General features: G+C 66.9%; 1 protein-coding gene across 3 annotated transcripts in view; it reads right to left on the bottom strand.

Annotated features, from left to right (window-relative positions):
- LOC134353292 (von Willebrand factor A domain-containing protein 5A-like) overlaps window positions 1-18971 on the bottom strand; it is a 122296-nt gene that overhangs the window by 63520 nt on the left and 39805 nt on the right. For all 3 annotated transcript variants that reach the window (XM_063061325.1, XM_063061326.1, XM_063061327.1), the window contains exon 15: window positions 5468-5527. In XM_063061325.1, coding sequence (XP_062917395.1) covers window positions 5468-5527 — 60 coding nt within the window. The remainder of the gene's footprint in view (window positions 1-5467; window positions 5528-18971) is intronic.

The following is an 18971-nucleotide window of genomic DNA, read 5'->3' as shown; positions in this document are numbered from 1 at the left end:
ACGGGGTGGGAGGGAGACGGGGTGAGGGAGGTGAGTGGAGGAGACGGAGGGGAGATGGGGTGTCGGAGACGGGGGTGAGGGAGACAGGGAGGGAGGGAGACGGGGTTGAGGTAGATGGGGTGAGGGAGATGGGGTGAGGGAGACGGGAGGTGAGAGAGATGGGGTGACGGGGAGACGGGGAGGGAGGGAACGGGGGGTGAGGGAAATGGGGAGGGAGGGAGACGGGGGTGAGGAAGATGGAGGGGGGAATCGGGGGGTGAGGGAGACAGGGAGGGAGGGAGACAGGGTGAGGGAGACGGGGGTGAGGGAGACGGGGGCGAGAAAGCAGGGTGAGGGAGACGGGAGGTGAGGGAGACGGGGTGAGGGAGACGGGAGGTGAAGGAGACGGGAGGTGAGGGAGGAGAGTGGAGGAGACGGAGGGGAGATGGGGAGACGGGGGTGAGGGAGACGGGGAGGGAGGGAGGGAGATGGGGGTGAGGGACACGGGGGGTGAGGGTGACGGGGGGTGAGGGTGACGGGGGTTGAGGGAGACGGGGGTGAGGGAGACGATAGGTGAGGGAGTAGAGTGGAGGTGAGGGAGGAGAGTCGAGGAGACGGAGGGGGGATGGGGAGGGAGGGAGACGGGGGTGAAGGAGACGGAGAGGGAGGGAGATGGGGAGGGAGGGAGACAGAGGTGAGGGAGACGGGGGTGAGGGAAACGGAGAGGGAGGGAGACGGGGTGGAAGGGAGATGGGGTGAGGGAGATGGGGAGGGAGGGAGACAGAGGTGAGGGATACGGGGGTGAGGGAAGGGGAGGAAGGGAGACGGGGAGGGAGGGAGACGGGGGGTGAGGGAGGAGAGTGGAGGTGAGGGAGGAGAGTCGAGGAGACGGAGGGGGGATGGGGAGGGAGGGAGACGGGGGTGAGGGAGACGGGGTGAGGGAGATGGGGAGGGAGGGAGACAGAGGTGAGGGATACGGGGGTGAGGGAAGGGGAGGGAGGGAGACGGGGTGAGGGAGGAGAGTGGAGGAGACAGAGGGGAGATGGGGAGACGGAGATGGGGGTGAGGGAGACAGGGTGAGGGAGACAGGGTGATGGAGACGGGGTGACGGGGAGACGGGGAGAGAGGGAGATACGGGTGAGTGAGACGGGGAGGGAGGGAGATGCGGGTGAGGGAGACTGGGAGGGAGGGAGACGGGGAGGGAGGGAGACGGGCTGAGGGAGATGGGGGGTGAGGGAGGAGAGTCGAGGAAATGGAGGGGAGATGGGGAGACGGGGGTGAGGGAGACGGGCTGAGGGTGACGGGGAGGGAGGGAGACAGGGGTGAGGGAGATGGGGGTGAGGAAGATGGGGGTGAGGAAGATGGGGTTACGGAGACGGGGAGGGAGGGAGATGGGAGGTGAGGGAGGAGAGTTGAGGAGACAGAGGGGAGATGGGGAGACGAGGGTGAGGGAGACGGGGTTGAGGGAGACGGGGTGAGGGAGATGGGGAGGGAGGGAGATAGAGGTGAGGAAGATGGGGGTGAGGGAGATGGGGTGAGGGAGACGGGAAGGGAGGGATACAGGAGGTGAGGGAGATGGGGTGACAGGGAGATGGGGAGGGAGGGAGATGGGGGTGAGGGAAACTGGGGTGAGGGAGACGGGGCAGGAGGGAGACAGGCTGAGGGAGACGGGGGTGAGGGTGACGGGGGTGAGGGAGACAGGGGTGAGGGAGACAGGGGTGAGGGAGACAGGGGTGAGGGAGGAGAGTGGAGGAGACGGAGGGGAGATGGGGAAGGAGGGAGACGGGGTGAGGGAGATGGGCTGAGGAGATGGGAGGGAGGGAGACGAGGGTGAGGGAGACGGGAGGTGAGGGAGGAGAGTCGAGGAAACGGAGGGGATATGGGGAGACGAGTGTGAGGGAGACGGGGTGAGGGAGACGGGGGTGAGGGAGATGGGAGTAAGGGAGATGGAGAGGGAGGGAGACGGGGTGAGGGAGGAGAGTGGAGGAGACGGAGGGGAGATGGGGTGACAGAGAGACGGGAAGACGGGGGTGAGGGAGACGGGGAGGGAGGGAGACGGGGTGAGGGAAGAGAGTGGAGGTGATGTGGAGGGGAGATGTGGAGACGGGTGTGAGGGAGACGGGGTGAGGGTGACGGGGAGGGAGGGAGACGGGGTGAGGGAGACGGGGAGGGAGGGAGACGGGGTGAGGGAGGAGAGTGGAGGAGACGGAGGGGAGTCGAGGAGATGGAGGGGGATGGGGAGGGAGGGAGACGGGGGTGAGGGAGACGGGGTGAGGGAGATGGGGAGGGAGGGAGACAGAGATGAGGGATATGGGGGTGAGGGAACGGGAGGGAGGGGAACGGGAGGGAGGGAGACGGGGAGGGAGGGAGACGGGGTGAGGGAGGAGAGTGGAGGAGACAGAGGGGAGATGGGGAGACGGAGACGGGGGTGAGGGAGACAGGGTGAGGGAGACGGGGTGATGGAGACGGGGTGATGGAGACGGGGTGACGGGGAGATGGGGAGAGAGGGAGATACGGGTGAGTGAGATGGGGAGGGAGGGAGATGCGGGTGAGGGAGACGGGGAGGGAGGGAGACGGGCTGAGGGAGATGGGGGGTGAGGGAGGAGAGTCGAGGAAACGGAGGGGAGATGGGGAGACGGGGGTGAGGGAGACGGGCTGAGGGTGACGGGGAGGGAGGGAGACAGGGGTGAGAGAGATGGGGGTGAGGAAGATGGGGTTACGGAGACGGGGAGGGAGGGAGATGGGAGGTGAGGGAGGAGAGTTGAGGAGACAGAGGGGAGATGGGGAGACGAGGGTGAGGGAGACGGGGTTGAGGGAGACGGGGTGAGGGAGATGGGGAGGGAGGGAGATGGGGTGAGGGAGATGGGGGTGAGGGAGATGGGGTGAGGGAGACGGGAAGGGAGGGATACAGGAGGTGAGGGAGATGGGGTGACAGGGAGATGGGGAGGGAGGGAGATGGGGGTGAGGGAAACCGGGGTGAGGGAGACGGGGCAGGAGGGAGACAGGCTGAGGAAGACGGGGGTGAGGGTGACGGGGGTGAGGGAGACAGGGGTGATGGAGGAGAGTGGAGGAGACGGAGGGGAGATGGGGAAGGAGGGAGACGGGGTGAGGGAGATGGGCTGAGGAGACGGGAGGGAGGGAGACGAGGGTGAGGGAGACGGTAGGTGAGGGAGGAGAGTCGAGGAAACGGAGGGGAGATGGGGAGACGGGTGTGAGGGAGACGGGGTGAGGGTGACGGGGAGGGAGGGAGACGGGGTGAGGGAGACGGGGGTGAGGGAGATGGGAGTGAGGGAGATGGGAGTGAGGGAGACGGGGAGGGAGGGAGACGGGGTGAGGGAGGAGAGTGGAGGAGACGGAGGGGAGATGGGGTGACAGAGAGACGGGAAGACGGGGGGTGAGGGAGACGGGGAGGGAGGGAGACGGGGTGAGGGAAGAGAGTGGAGGTGATGTGGAGGGGAGATGTGGAGACGGGAGTGAGGAAGACGGGGTGAGGGAGATGGGGAGGGAGGGAGATCGGGGTGCGGGAGATAGGGTGAGGGAGACGGGGAGGGAGGGAGATGGGAGGTGAGGGAGGAGAGTTGAGGAGACGGAGGGGAGATGGGGAGATGGAGGTGAGGGAGACGGGGTTGTGAGAGAGACGGGGGATGAGGGAGACGGGGGTGAGGGAGGCGGGGAGGGAGGGAGACGGGGTCATGCAGACGGGGATGAGGGAGACGGGGGTGATGGAGACGGGGTGAGGGAGACGGGGAGTGAGGGAGATGGGGTGAGGGAGATGGGGAGGGAGGGAGATGGGGGCGAGGGAGATGGAGGGGGAATCGGGGGGGTGAGGGTGACGGGGAGGGAGGGAGACGGGGGTGAGGGAGACGGGGAGGGAGGGAGATGGGGAGGGAGGGAGATCGGGGTGCGGGAGATGGGGTGAGGGAGATGGGGTGAGGGAGACGGGGAGGGAGGGAGACGGGAGGTGAGGGAGATGGGCTGAGGAGATGGGAGGGAGGGAGACGAGGGTGAGGGAGACGGGAGGTGAGGGAGGAGAGTCGAGGAAACGGAGGGGATATGGGGAGACGAGTGTGAGGGAGATGGGGTGAGGGAGACGGGGGTGAGGGAGATGGGAGTGAGGGAGACGGGGAGGGAGGGAGACGGGGTGAGGGAGGAGAGTGGAGGAGACGGAGGGGAGATGGGGTGACAGAGAGACGGGAAGACGGGGGGTGAGGGAGACGGGGAGGGAGGGAGACGGGGTGAGGGAAGAGAGTGGAGGTGATGTGGAGGGGAGATGTGGAGACGGGAGTGAGGAAGACGGGGTGAGGGAGATGGGGAGGGAGGGAGATCGGGGTGCGGGAGATAGGGTGAGGGAGACGGGGAGGGAGGGAGATGGGAGGTGAGGGAGGAGAGTTGAGGAGACGGAGGGGAGATGGGGAGATGGAGGTGAGGGAGACGGGGTTGTGAGAGAGACGGGGGATGAGGGAGACGGGGGTGAGGGAGGCGGGGAGGGAGGGAGACGGGGTCATGCAGACGGGGATGAGGGAGACGGGGGTGATGGAGACGGGGTGAGGGAGACGGGGAGTGAGGGAGATGGGGTGAGGGAGATGGGGAGGGAGGGAGATGGGGGCGAGGGAGATGGAGGGGGAATCGGGGGGGTGAGGGTGACGGGGAGGGAGGGAGACGGGGGTGAGGGAGACGGGGAGGGAGGGAGATGGGGAGGGAGGGAGATCGGGGTGCGGGAGATGGGGTGAGGGAGATGGGGTGAGGGAGACGGGGAGGGAGGGAGACGGGAGGTGAGGGAGATGGGCTGAGGAGATGGGAGGGAGGGAGACGAGGTGAGGGAAGAGAGTGGAGGTGATGTGGAGGGGAGATGTGGAGACGGGAGTGAGGAAGACGGGGTGAGGGAGATGGGGAGGGAGGGAGATCGGGGTGCGGGAGATAGGGTGAGGGAGACGGGGAGGGAGGGAGATGGGAGGTGAGGGAGGAGAGTTGAGGAGACGGAGGGGAGATGGGGAGATGGAGGTGAGGGAGACGGGGTTGTGAGAGAGACGGGGGATGAGGGAGACGGGGGTGAGGGAGGCGGGGAGGGAGGGAGACGGGGTCATGCAGACGGGGATGAGGGAGACGGGGGTGATGGAGACGGGGTGAGGGAGACGGGGAGTGAGGGAGATGGGGTGAGGGAGATGGGGAGGGAGGGAGATGGGGGCGAGGGAGATGGAGGGGGAATCGGGGGGGTGAGGGTGACGGGGAGGGAGGGAGACGGGGGTGAGGGAGACGGGGAGGGAGGGAGATGGGGAGGGAGGGAGATCGGGGTGCGGGAGATGGGGTGAGGGAGATGGGGTGAGGGAGACGGGGAGGGAGGGAGACGGGAGGTGAGGGAGGAGAGTTGAGGAGACGGAGGGGAGATGGGGAGATGGGGGTGAGGGAGACGGAGGTGAGGGAGACGAAGGGGGGAATCGGGGGGTGAGGGAGACAGTGAATGTGAGGCGAAGGACGTGGGACCACTTACCGAAAATCGGTGCAGCAAAACCACATACTCGTGGAAACCCTGCAGAACCCGAGCTTTTCCCTGACGGGCAGAGAGAGGAGAAAATGAAACCGATCTTCCCAGTGTCAGCGGAAGAAGCAGAGGGTCGGTGGGGGTGGGGGAGCAGAGGTCGGGGGTGAGGAGAGAGGTAAGAGGAAGCTGGAAGGGGAGGGAAGGGCTGAGGCTCTGAGAGTGAGAGGGGAGGGTGGAGGAGGGAGTTAGAAGGGGAATGAGGGAGAGAGGGAAGGGGAGGGGGAGAGGGATGGTGAGGCGGAAGGGGGAGGGGAGACAGGAGAGAGGGAGGAGAGGGGTGAGGGAGGAGAGTGGAGGAGACGGAGGGGAGATGGGGTGATGGGGGGTGAGGGAGACAGGGAGGCAGGGAGACAGGGTGAGGGAGACGGAGGTGAGGGAGACGGGGGTGAGGGTGACGGGGTGAGGGAGACGGGGGCGAGAAAGCAGGGGTGAGGGAGACGGGAGGTGAGGGAGACGGGGTGAGGGAGACGAGAGGTGAGGGAGACGGGAGGTGAGGGAGACGGGAGGTGAGGGAGACGGGAGGTGAGGGAGGAGAGTGGAGGAGACGGAGGGGAGATGGGGAGACGGGGGTGAGGGAGACGGGCTGAGGGAGACGGGGTGAGGGAGACGGGGTGAGGGAGACGGGGGTGAGGGAGACAGGGGTGAGGGAGACAGGGGTGAGGGAGACGGGGTGAGGGAGACGGGGTGAGGGAGACGGGGAGGGAGGGAGACGGGGCTGAGGGAGATGGGGTGAGGGAGACGGGGGGGAGGGAGACGGGAGGTGAGAGAAATGGGGGTGACGGGGAGACGGGGAGGGAGGGAGGGAGATGGGGGTGAGGGACACGGGGGGTGAGATTGACGGGGGTGAGGGTGACGGGGGTGAGGGAGGAGAGTCGAGGAGATGGAGGGGAGATGGGGAGACGGGGGTGAGGGAGACGGGATGAGGGAGTTGGGGAGGGAGGGAGACGGGTGAGGGAGAGAGGGAGGGAGGGAGACGGGAGGTGAGGGAGACGGGGTGAGGGAGGCGGGGTTGAGGGAGGAGAGTGGAGGAGACGGAGGGGAGATGGGGTGACGGAGACGGGGGTGACGGAGACGGGGTGAGGGAGACGGGGTGAGGGAGACGGGGGTGAGGGAGACGGGGGGTGAGGGAGACGGTGGGTGAGGGAGACGGGGAGGGAGGAAGACGGGGTGAGGGAGACGGGGGTGAGGGAGACGGGGTGAGGGAGACGAGGGGTGAGGGACACGGGGAGGGAGGGAGACGGGGCTGAGGGAGATGGGGTGAGGGAGACGGGAGGTGAGAGAGATGGGGGTGACGGGGAGACGGGGAGGGAGGGAGGGAGATGGGGTGAGGGACACGGGGGGTGAGATTGACGGGGGGTGAGGGTGACGGGGGTGAGGGAGGAGAGTCGAGGAGACGGAGGGGAGATGGGGAGACGGGGGTGAGGGAGACGGGATGAGGGATTTGGGGAGGGAGGGAGACAGGGGTGAGGGAGACAGGGAGGGAGGGAGACGGGAGGTGAGGGAGACGGGGTTGAGGGAGGAGAGTGGAGGAGACGGAGAGGAGATGGTGTGACGGAGACGGGGGTGACGGAGACGGGGTGAGGGAGACGGGGGTGAGGGAGACGGGGGTGAGGGAGACGGGGAGGGAGGGAGACGGGGAGGGAGGGAGATGGGGGTGAGGGAGACGGGGGTGAGGGAGACGGGGGTGAGGGAGACGGGCAGGGAGGGAGACGGGGGGGTGAGGGAGGAGATTGGAGGAGACAGAGGGGAGATGGGGAGACGGGGGTGAGGGAGACGGGGTGAGGGTGATGGGGAGGGAGGGAGACAAGGGTAAGGGAGACGAGTGAGGGAAACGGGGAGGGAGTGAGATGGAGAGGGAGGGAGACGGGGTGAGGGAGGAGAGTGGAGGAGACGGAGGGGAGATGGGGAGACGGGGGTGGGGGAGACGGGTGTGAGGGAGACGGGGTGAGGGAGATGGGGTGAGGGAGACGGGGAGGGAGGGAGATGGGAGGTGAGGGAGACGGGGGTGAGGGAGACAGGGAGGTGAGGGATGAGAGTTGAGGAAACAGAGGGGAGATGGAGAGACAGGTGTGAGGGAGACGGGGTGATAGAGACGGGAGGGAGAAGAGGGTGAGGGAGACAGGAGGTGAGGGAGACGGGAGCTGAGGGAGGAGAGTCGAGGAAACGGAGGGGAGATGTGGAGACAGGGGTGAGGGAGACGGGGTGAGGGTGACAGGGAGGGAGGGAGACAGAGTTGAGGGAGACGGGGGTAAGGGAGACGGGGGTGAGGGAGACGGGGAGGGAGGGAGACGGGGTTGAGGGAGACGGGGGTGAGGGAGACGGGGGTGAGGGAGACGGGGGTGAGGGAGACGGGGTGAGGGAGACGGGGAGGGAGGGAGACAGGGTTGAGGGAGACAGGGGTAAGGGAGACGGGGGTGAGGGAGACGGGGGTGAGGGAGACGGGGGTGAGGGAGACGGGGAGGGAGGGAGACGGGGAGGGAGGGAAACGGGGAGGGAGGGAGACGGGGTGGGAGGGAGACGGGGTGAGGGAGGAGAGTGGAGGAGACGGAGGGGAGATGGGGTGATGCAGACGGGGGTTAGGGAGACGGGGAGGGAGGGAGACGGGGTGGGAGGGAGACGGGGTGAGGGAGGAGAGTGGAGGAGACGGAGGGGAGATGGGGTGACGCAGACGGGTGTTAGGGAGACAGGGTGAGGGAGACGGGGAGGGAGGGAGACGGGGTGAGGGAGACGGGGAGGGAGGGAGACAGTGGTGAGAGAGACGGGAATGAGGGAGACAAGGGTGAGGGAGATGGGGTGACGGGGAGATGGGGAGAGAGGGAGACAGGGTGAGGGAGGAGAGTGGAGGAGATGGAGGGGAGATGGGGAGACGGGGTGAGGGAGACGGGTTGAGGGAGACGGAGAGGGAGGGAGACAGGGGTGAGGGAGATGGGGTGAGTGAGACGGGTGTGAGGGAGACGGGGGGTGAGGGAGACGGGGAGGGAGGGAGACGGGGTAAGGGAGACGGGGAGGGAGGGAGACGAGGGTGAGGGAGACGAGGTGAGGGAGACGGGGTGAGGGAGGAGAGTGGAGGAGACGGAGGGGAGATGGGGAGACGGAGTTGAGGGAGACTGGGTGAGGGAGACGGGGAGGGAGGGAGACAGGGGTGAGGGAGACGGGGTGAGGGAGACGGGGAGGGAGGGAGATGGGGGTGAGGGAGAAGAGGTGAGTGTGACAGGAGGTGAGGGAGACGGGGTGAGGGTGACGGGGGTAAGGGAGATGGGGTGAGGGAGGAGAGTGGAGATGGAGGGGAGATGGGGAGGGAGGGAGACGGGGTGAGGGAGACGGGGAGGGAGGGAGACAGGGTTGAGGGAGACGGGGGGTGAGGGAGACGGGGTGGGAGGGAGACGGGGTGAGGGAGGAGAGTGGAGGGAGATGGAGGGGAGATGGGATGACGCAGACGGGGGTTAGGGAGACGGGGTGAGGGAGACGGGGAGGGAGGGAGACGGGGTGAGGGAGACGGGGAGGGAGGGAGACAGTGGTGAGGGAGACGGGAATGAGGGAGACAAGGGTGAAGGAGATGGGGTGACGGGGAGACGGGGAGAGAGGGAGACAGGGTGAGGGAGGAGAGTGGAGGAGACGGAGGGGAGATGGGGAGACGGGTTGAGGGAGACGGAGAGGGAGGGAGACGGGGTGAGTGAGACGGGGGTGAGGGAGACGGGGGTGAGGGAGACGGGGGTGAGGGAGACGGGGAGGGAGGGAGACGGGAGGTGAGGGAGACGGGAGGTGAGGGAGACGGGAGGTGAGGGAGGAGAGTGGAGGTGAGGAAGGAGAGTGGACGAGAGTGGAGGAGACAGAGGGGAGATGGGGAGACGGAGACGTGAGGGAGACGGGGAGGGAGGGAGATGGGGAGGGAGGGAGATGGGGAGGGAGTGAGACGGGAGTGAGGGAGACGGGAGGTGAGGGAGACGGGAGGTGAGGGAGGAGAGTGGAGGTGAGGAAGGAGAGTGGACGAGAGTGGAGGAGACAGAGGGGAGATGGGGAGACGGGGGTGAGGAAGACGGGTTGAGGGAGACGGGGAGGGAGGGAGACAGAGGTGAGGGAGAAGGGGGTGAGTGAGACGGGGGTGAGGGAGATGGGGCGAGGGAGACGGGGAGGGAGGGAGACGGGAGGTGAGGGAGATGGGGTGACAGGGAGATGGGGAGGGAGGGAGATTGGGGTGAGGGAAACCCGGGTGAGAGAGACGGGGCGGGAGGGAGACAGGCTGAGGGAGACGGGGGTGAGGGTGAGGGGGGTGAGGGAGACTGGGGTGAGGGTGACGGGGGTGAGGGAGACAGGGGTGAGGGAGACAGGGGTGAGGGAGGAGAGTGGAGGAGACGGAGGGGAGATGGGGAGGGAGGGAGACGGGGTGGGAGGGAGACGGGGTGAGGGAGGAGAGTGGAGGAGACGGAGGGGAGATGGGGTGACGCAGACGGGGGTTAGGGAGACGGGGTGAGGGAGACGGGGAGGGAGGGAGACGGGGTGAGGGAGACGGGGAGGGAGGGAGACAGTGGTGAGAGAGATGGGAATGAGGGAGACAAGGGTGAGGGAGATGGGGTGACGGGGAGATGGGGAGAGAGGGAGACAGGGTGAGGGAGGAGAGTGGAGGAGACGGAGGGGAGATGGGGAGACGGGGTGAGGGAGACGGGTTGAGGGAGACGGAGAGGGAGGGAGACAGGGGTGAGGGAGATGGGGGTGAGTGAGACGGGTGTGAGGGAGACGGGGGGTGAGGGAGACGGGGAGGGAGGGAGACGGGGTAAGGGAGACGGGGAGGGAGGGAGATGAAGGTGAGGGAGACGGGGTGAGGGAGACGGGGTGAGGGAGGAGAGTGGAGGAGACGGAGGGGAGATGGGGAGACGGAGGTGAGGGAGACTGGGTGAGGGAGACGGGGAGGGAGGGAGACAGGGGTGAGGGAGACGGGGTGAGGGAGACGGGGAGGGAGGGAGATGGGGGTGAGGGAGACGAGGTGAGTGTGACAGGAGGTGAGGGTGACGGGGGTGAGGGAGACGGGGTGAGGGAGGAGAGTGGAGGAGACGGAGGGGAGATGGGGAGGGAGGGAGACGGGGGTGAGGGAGACGGGGTGATGGAGACGGGAGGGAGGGAGAAGAGGGTGAGGGAGACGGGAGGTGAGGGAGGAGCGTCGAGGAAACGGAGGGGAGATGTGGAGACGGGGGTGAGGGAGACGGGGTGAGGGTGACGGGGAGGGAGGGAGACAGGGTTGAGGGAGACGGGGGGTGAGGGAGACGGGGGTGGGGGAGACGGGGGTGAGGGAGACGAGGAGAGGGTGACGGGGAGGGAGGGAGACAGGGTTGAGGGAGACGGGGGGTGAGGGAGACAGGGTGGGAGGGAGACGGGGTGAGGGAGGAGAGTGGAGGAGACGGAGGGGAGATGGGGTGACGCAGACGGGGGTTAGGGAGACGGGGTGAGGGAGACGGGGAGGGAGGGAGACGGGGTGAGGGAGACGGGGAGGGAGGGAGACAGTGGTGAGGGAGACGGGACTGAGGGAGACAAGGGTGAGGGAGATGGGGTGACGGGGAGACGGGGAGAGAGGGAGAGGGTGAGGGAGGAGAGTGGAGGAGACGGAGGGGAGATGGGGAGACGGGTTGAGGGAGACAGAGAGGGAGGGAGACAGGGGTGAGTGAGACGGGGGTGAGGGAGACGGGGGTGAGGGAGACGGGGAGGGAGGGAGACGGGAGGTGAGGGAGACGGGAGGTGAGGGAGGAGAGTGGAGGTGAGGAAGGAGAGTGGACGAGAGTGGAGGAGACAGAGGGGAGATGGGGAGACGGAGACGTGAGGGAGACGGGGAGGGAGGGAGATGGGGAGGGAGGGAGATGGGGAGGGAGTGAGACGGGAGTGAGGGAGATGGGAGGTGAGGGAGACGGGAGGTGAGGGAGGAGAGTGGAGGTGAGGAAGGAGAGTGGACGAGAGTGGAGGAGACAGAGGGGAGATGGGGAGACGGGGGTGAGGAAGACGGGTTGAGGGAGACGGGGAGGGAGGGAGACAGAGGTGAGGGAGAAGGGGGTGAGTGAGACAGGGGTGAGGGAGATGGGGCGAGGGAGACGGGGAGGGAGGGAGACGGGAGGTGAGGGAGATGGGGTGACAGGGAGATGGGGAGGGAGGGAGATCGGGGTGAGGGAAACCCGGGTGAGAGAGACGGGGCGGGAGGGAGACAGGCTGAGGGAGATGGGGGTGAGGGTGACGGGGGTGAGGGAGACTGGGGTGAGGGTGACGGGGGTGAGGGAGACAGGGGTGAGGGAGGAGAGTGGAGGAGACGGAGGGGAGATGGGGAGGGAGGGAGACGGGGTAAGGGAGACGGGTTGAGGGAGACGGGAGGAAGGGAGACGAGGGTGAGGGAGACGGGAGGTGAGGGAGGACAGTCGAGGAAACAGAGGGGAGATGGGGAGACTGGTGTGAGGGTGACGGGGTGAGGGTGACAGGGAGGGAGGGAGACATGGGTGCGGGAGACGGGGGTGAGGGAGACGGGGAGGGAGGGAGACGGGGGTTGAGGGAAACGGGGAGGGAGGGAGACGGGTAGGGAGGGAGATGGCGTGAGGGAGGAGAGTCGAGGAAACGGAGGGGAAATGGGGAGACGGGGAGGGAGGGAGACGAGGGTGAGGTAGATGGGGTGAGGGAGATGGGAAGGGAGGGAGATGGGAGTTGAGGGAGGAGAGTTGAGGAGATGGAGGAGAGAGGGGGAGACGGAGACGGGGGTGAGGGAGACAGGGTGAGGGAGACGGGGGTGAGGGAGACGGGGATGGAGGGAGACGGGGGTGAGGGAAATGGGGAGGGAGGGAGATGGGGTGGGAGTGAGACGAGGTGAGGGAGGAGAGTGGAGGAGACGGAGGGGAGATGGGGTGACGGAGACGGGGGTGACCACGGGGGTGAGGGAGACGGGGGTGAGGGAAATGGGGAGGGAGGGAGATGGGGTGGGAGTGAGACGAGGTGAGGGAGGAGAGTGGAGGAGACGGAGGGGAGATGGGGTGACGGAGACGGGGGTGAGGGAGACGGGGTGAGGGAGACGGGGAGGGAGGGAGACGGGGGTGAGGTAGATGGGGTGAGGGAGATGGGGTGAGGGAGACAGGGAGGGAGGGAGACGGGCGGTGAGGGAGACGGGGGTGAGGGAGGAGAGTGGAGGAGACGGAGGGGAGAAGGGGAGGGAGGGAGATGAGGGTGAGGGTGAGGGAGACAGGAGGTGAGGGAGGAGAGTCGAGGAAACAGAGGGGAGATGGAGAGACGGGTGTGAGGGAGACGGGGTGATGGAGACGGGAGGGAGGGTGAGGGAGACGGGGTGAGGGTGACGGGGAGGGAGGGAGACAGAGTTGAGGGATACGGGGGTGAGGGAGATGGGGAGGGAGGGAAACGGTGGGGTGAGGGAGACGGGGAGGGAAGGAGACGAGGGTGAGAGAGACGGGGTGAGGGAGACGGGGTGAGGGAGATGGGGAGGGAGGGAGACGAGGGTGAGGGAAACGGGAGTGAGGGAGACGAGGGTGAGGGAGACGGGGAGGGAAGGAGACGAGGATGAGGGAGACGGGGTGAGGGAGACGGGTGTGAGGGAAACGGGGAGGGAGGGAGACGGGGTGAGGGAGGGGAGTGGAGGAGACGGAGGGGAGATGGGGAGACGGAGGTGAGGGAGACTGGGTGAGGGAGATGGGGAGGGAGGGAGACAGGGGTGAGGGAGACGGGGAGGGAGGGAGATGGGGGTGAGGGAGACAGGGTGATGGAGACGGGAGGGAGGGAGAAGAGGGTGAGGGAGACGGGAGGTGAGGGAGGAGCGTCAAGGAAACGGAGGGGAGATGTGGAGACGGGGGTGAGGGAGACGGGGTGAGGGTGATGGGGAGGGAGGGAGACAGGGTTGAGGGAGACGGGGGTGAGGGAGACGGGGGTGAGGGAGACGGGGAGGGAGGGAGACGGGGGGTGAGGGAGACGGGGTGAGGGAGACGGGGGTGAGGGAGACGGGGGTGAGGGAGACGGGGAGGGAGGGAGACGGGGAGGGAGGGAGACGGGGGGGTGAGGGAAACGGGGTGGGAGGGAGACGGGGTGAGGGAGGAGAGTGGAGGAGACGGAGGGGAGATGGGGTGACGCAGACGGGGGTTGGGGAGACGGGGTGAGGGAGACGGGGAGGGAGGGAGACAGGGGTGAGGGAGATGGGGTGAGGGAGACGGGGTGAGGGAGACGGGGAGGGAGGGAGACGGGAGGTGAGGGAGGAGAGTTAAGGAGATGGAGGGGAGATGGGGAGACGGGGGTGAGGGAGACGGGGAGGGAGGGAGATGCGGGTGAGGGAGACGGGGAGGGAGGGAGATGCGGGTGAGGGAGACGTGGGTGAGGGAGACGGGGGTGAGGGAGACGGGGGGTGAGGGAAACGGGGAGGGAGGGAGACGGGGTGGGAGGGAGACGGGGTGAGGGAGGAGAGTGGAGGAGACGGAGGGGAGATGGGGTGACGCAAACGGGAGTTGGGGAGACGGGGTGAGGGAAACGGGGAGGGAGGGAGACAGGGGTGAGGGAGATGGGGTGAGGGAGACGGGGTGAGGGAGACGGGGAGGGAGGGAGACAGTGGTGAGGGAGACGGGAATGGGGGAGACAAGGTTGAGGGAGATGGGGTGACGGGGAGACGGGGAGGGAGGGAGATGCGGGTGAGTGAGACGGGGAGGGAGGGAGATGCGGATGAGGGAGACGGGGGGTGAGGGTGAAGGTGGGTGAGGGAGGCGGGGGTGAGGGAGGAGAGTGGAGGAGACGGAGGAGAGATGGGGAGATGGGGAGGGAGGGAGATGGGGAGGGAGTGAGACGGGGGTGAGGGAGACGGGGGTGAGGGAGACGGGGTGAGGGTGACGGGGTGAGGGAGACGGGGTGAGGGAGACGGGGAGGGAGGGAGACGGGGGTGTGAGAGAGAGTGGGTGAGGGAGACGGGGGATGAGGGAGACAGGGGTGAGGGAGACGGGGAGGGAGGGAGACGGGGGTGAGGGAGACGGGGAGGGAGGGAGATGGGGGTGAGGGAGACGGGGGTGAGGGAGACGGGGAGATGAGGGAGACTGGGGTGAGGGAGACGGGGAGGGAGGGAGATGGGGAGGGAGGGAGATGGGGAGGGAGTGAGACGGGAGTGAGGGAGATGGGAGGTGAGGGAGACGGGTGGTGAGGGAGGAGAGTGGAGGTGAGGAAGGAGAGTGGACGAGAGTGGAGGAGACAGAGGGGAGATGGGGAGACGGGGGTGAGGAAGACGGGTTGAGGGAGACGGGGAGGGAGGGAGACAGAGGTGAGGGAGAAGGGGGTGAGTGAGACAGGGGTGAGGGAGATGGGGCGAGGGAGACGGGGAGGGAGGGAGACGGGAGGTGAGGGAGATGGGGTGACAGGGAGATGGGGAGGGAGGGAGATCGGGGTGAGGGAAACCCGGGTGAGAGAGACGGGGCGGGAGGGAGACAGGCTGAGGGAGATGGGGGTGAGGGTGATGGGGGTGAGGGAGACAGGGGTGAGGGTGACGGGGGTGAGGGAGACAGGGGTGAGGGAGGAGAGTGGAGGAGACGGAGGGGAGATGGGGAGGGAGGGAGACGGGGGTAAGGGAGACGGGTTGAGGGAGACGGGAGGAAGGGAGACGAGGGTGAGGGAGACGGGAGGTGAGGGAGGACAGTCGAGGAAACAGAGGGGAGATGGGGAGACTGGTGTGAGGGTGACGGGGTGAGGGTGACGGGGAGGGAGGGAGACATGGGTGCGGGAGACGGGGGTGAGGGAGACGGGGAGGGAGGGAGACGGGGGTTGAGGGAAACGGGGAGGGAGGGAGACGGGTAGGGAGGGAGATGGCGTGAGGGAGGAGAGTCGAGGAAACGGAGGGGAAATGGGGAGACGGGGAGGGAGGGAGACGAGGGTGAGGTAGATGGGGTGAGGGAGATGGGAAGGGAGGGAGACGGGAGTTGAGGGAGGAGAGTTGAGGAGATGGAGGAGAGAGGGGGAGACGGAGACGGGGGTGAGGGAGACAGGGTGAGGGAGACGGGGGTGAGGGAGACGGGGATGGAGGGAGACGGGGATGGAGGGAGACGGGGGTGAGGGAAATGGGGAGGGAGGGAGATGGGGTGGGAGTGAGACGAGGTGAGGGAGGAGAGTGGAGGAGACGGAGGGGAGATGGGGTGACGGAGACGGGGGTGAGGGAGACGGGGGTGAGGGAAATGGGGAGGGAGGGAGATGGGGTGGGAGTGAGACGAGGTGAGGGAGGAGAGTGGAGGAGACGGAGCGGAGATGGGGTGACGGAGACGGGGGTGAGGGAGACGGGGTGAGGGAGACGGGGGTGAGGGAGACGGGGAGGGAGGGAGACGGGGAGGGAGGGAGACGGGGGTGAGGTAGATGGGGTGAGGGAGATGGGGTGAGGGAGACAGGGAGGGAGGGAGACGGGAGGTGAGGGAGACGGGGGTGAGGGAGGAGAGTGGAGGAGACCGAGGGGAGAAGGGGAGGGAGGGAGATGAGGGTGAGGGTGAGGGAGACAGGAGGTGAGGGAGGAGAGTCGAGGAAACAGAGGGGAGATGGAGAGACGGGTGTGAGGGAGACGGGGTGATGGAGACGGGAGGGAGGGTGAGGGAGACGGGGTGAGGGTGACGGGGAGGGAGGGAGACAGAGTTGAGGGATACGGGGGTGAGGGAGATGGGGAGGGAGGGAAACGGTGGGGTGAGGGAGACGGGGAGGGAAGGAGACGAGGGTGAGAGAGACGGGGTGAGGGAGACGGGGTGAGGGAGATGGGGAGGGAGGGAGACGAGGGTGAGGGAAACGGGGGTGAGGGAGACGAGGGTGAGGGAGACGGGGAGGGAAGGAGACGAGGATGAGGGAGACGGGGTGAGGGAGACGGGTGTGAGGGAAACGGGGAGGGAGGGAGACAGGGTGAGGGAGGGGAGTGGAGGAGACGGAGGGGAGATGGGGAGACGGAGGTGAGGGAGACTGGGTGAGGGAGATGGGGAGGGAGGGAGACAGGGGTGAGGGAGACGGGGAGGGAGGGAGAGGGGGGTGAGGGAGACAGGGTGATGGAGACGGGAGGGAGGGAGAAGAGGGTGAGGGAGACGGGAGGTGAGGGAGGAGCGTCAAGGAAACGGAGGGGAGATGTGGAGACGGGGGTGAGGGAGACGGGGTGAGGGTGATGGGGAGGGAGGGAGACAGGGTTGAGGGAGACGGGGGTGAGGGAGACGGGGCTGAGGGAGACGGGGGTGAGGGAGACGGGGGTGAGGGAGACGGGGGTGAGGGAGACGGGGAGGGAGGGAGACGGGGGGGTGAGGGAAACGGGGTGGGAGGGAGACGGGGTGAGGGAGGAGAGTGGAGGAGACGGAGGGGAGATGGGGTGACGCAGACGGGGGTTGGGGAGACGGGGTGAGGGAGACGGGGAGGGAGGGAGACAGGGGTGAGGGAGATGGGGTGAGGGAGACGGGGTGAGGGAGACGGGGTGAGGGAGACGGGGAGGGAGGGAGACGGGAGGTGAGGGAGGAGAGTTAAGGAGATGGAGGGGAGATGGGGAGACGGGGGTGAGGGAGACGGGGAGGGAGGGAGATGTGGGTGAGGGAGACGGGGAGGGAGGGAGATGCGGGTGAGGGAGACGTGGGTGAGGGAGACGGGGGTGAGGGAGACGGGGGGTGAGGGAGACGGGGGGTGAGGGAAACGGGGAGGGAGGGAGACGGGGTGGGAGGGAGACGGGGTGAGGGAGGAGAGTGGAGGAGACGGAGGGGAGATGGGGTGACGCAAACGGGAGTTGGGGAGACGGGGTGAGGGAGACGGGGAGGGAGGGAGACAGGGGTGAGGGAGATGGGGTGTGGGAGACGGGGTGGGGGAGACGGGGAGGGAGGGAGACAGTGGTGAGGGAGACGGGAATGGGGGAGACAAGGTTGAGGGAGATGGGGTGACGGGGAGACGGGGAGGGAGGGAGATGCGGGTGAGTGAGACGGGGAGGGAGGGAGATGCGGATGAGGGAGACGGGGGGTGAGGGTGAAGGTGGGTGAGGGAGACGGGGGTGAGGGAGGAGAGTGGAGGAGACGGAGGAGAGATGGGGAGATGGGGAGGGAGGGAGATGGGGAGGGAGTGAGACGGGGGTGAGGGAGACGGGGGTGAGGGAGACGGGGGTGAGGGAGACTGGGTGAGGGAGACGGGGTGAGGGAGACGGGTTGAGGGAGACGGGGAGGGAGGGAGACGGGGGTGTGAGAGAGACAGTGGGTGAGGGAGACGGGGGATGAGGGAGACAGGGGTGAGGGAGACGGGGAGGGAGGGAGACGGGGGTGAGGGAGACGGGGAGGGAGGGAGATGGGGGTGAGGGAGACGGGGGTGAGGGAGACTGGGGTGAGGGAGACGGGGGGTGAGGGAGACGGGGGGTGAGGGAGACGGGGAGGGAGGGAGACGGGGGTGAGGGAGACGGGGGTGAGGGAGACGGGGGTGAGGGAGACGGGGGGATGAGGGAGACTGGGGTGAGGGAGACGGGGAGGGAGTGAGACAGGGGTGAGGGAGACGGGGGGTGAGGGAGACGGGGGGTGAGGGAGATGGGGAGGGAGGGAGACAGGGGTGAGGGAGACGGGGGTGAGGGAGATGGGGGGTGAGGGAGATGGGGAGGGAGGGAGACGGGGGTGAGGGAGACGGGGATGAGTGAGACGGAGGGGTGAGGGATACGGGGAGGGAGGGAGACGGGGTGAGGGAGACGGGGGTGAGGGAGATGGGGGGTGAGGGAGATGGGGAGGGAGGGAGACGGGGGTGAGGGAGACGGGGATGAGGGAGACGGAGGGGTGAGGGATACGGGGAGGGAGGGAGACGGGGTGAGGGAGTCGGGGAGGGAGAAGGGGAAGAGATCGGGGAGACGGGGTGGCAGATGGAAGATGGGGAGGGGTGAGGAGAATGGGGAGGGGGAGGGGAATGGAGAGGGGGTTGGAGAATGGAGGGTACCAGAAAAGGGGAAAGGGGGAGTGAGGAGAAGAGGAAGAGAGTGTTGGGGAGGGGAGAGAGAGTGTCGGATAGGGAAAGCGTGGGATGAGAGTCGGGGGAGAGAGTAGGAGAAGTTGCGACAGAGAGAGAGAGAGAGGGATAGGTGGAGAGGGAGAGACAGAGGTGAAAAGGGAGAGAGAGAGGTTAGTCATGGAGCGTGAAAGAGAAAAGGACTTTCAGAGGGAGGAAGATAGAGAGGGGGAGGGAGGGAAAGGGAATTGGAGGATGTGTGACCATTCCCTGAAACTGGCAAGAAATAGCCATTTGTGCAGGTGGCAGAGGAGGAGGAGGGCAACTCATTGAGGGAACGAGAGAGGGGATAATGAAATCAGAAACTAGAGTTATTCTGCAGATGCTGGAAATCCAAGCAACACACACAAACTCTGCAGGCCAGGCAGCGTCTATGTAAAAAATCACAGTCCACGTTTCAGGCCAAAACCCTTCGGCAGGCCTGGAGAAATGAAAAGCTGAGGGGTAGATTTGAAAGGGGGGGGGAAGGGACAGAGAAACGCCA

This window comes from Mobula hypostoma, chromosome 10 (assembly GCF_963921235.1).
Source record: "Mobula hypostoma chromosome 10, sMobHyp1.1, whole genome shotgun sequence".
Classification (NCBI taxonomy): Eukaryota; Metazoa; Chordata; class Chondrichthyes; order Myliobatiformes; family Myliobatidae; genus Mobula; species Mobula hypostoma.
Note: the sequence above shows the minus strand (reverse complement) of the source record. Positions and strands in the feature narration are given on the sequence as shown.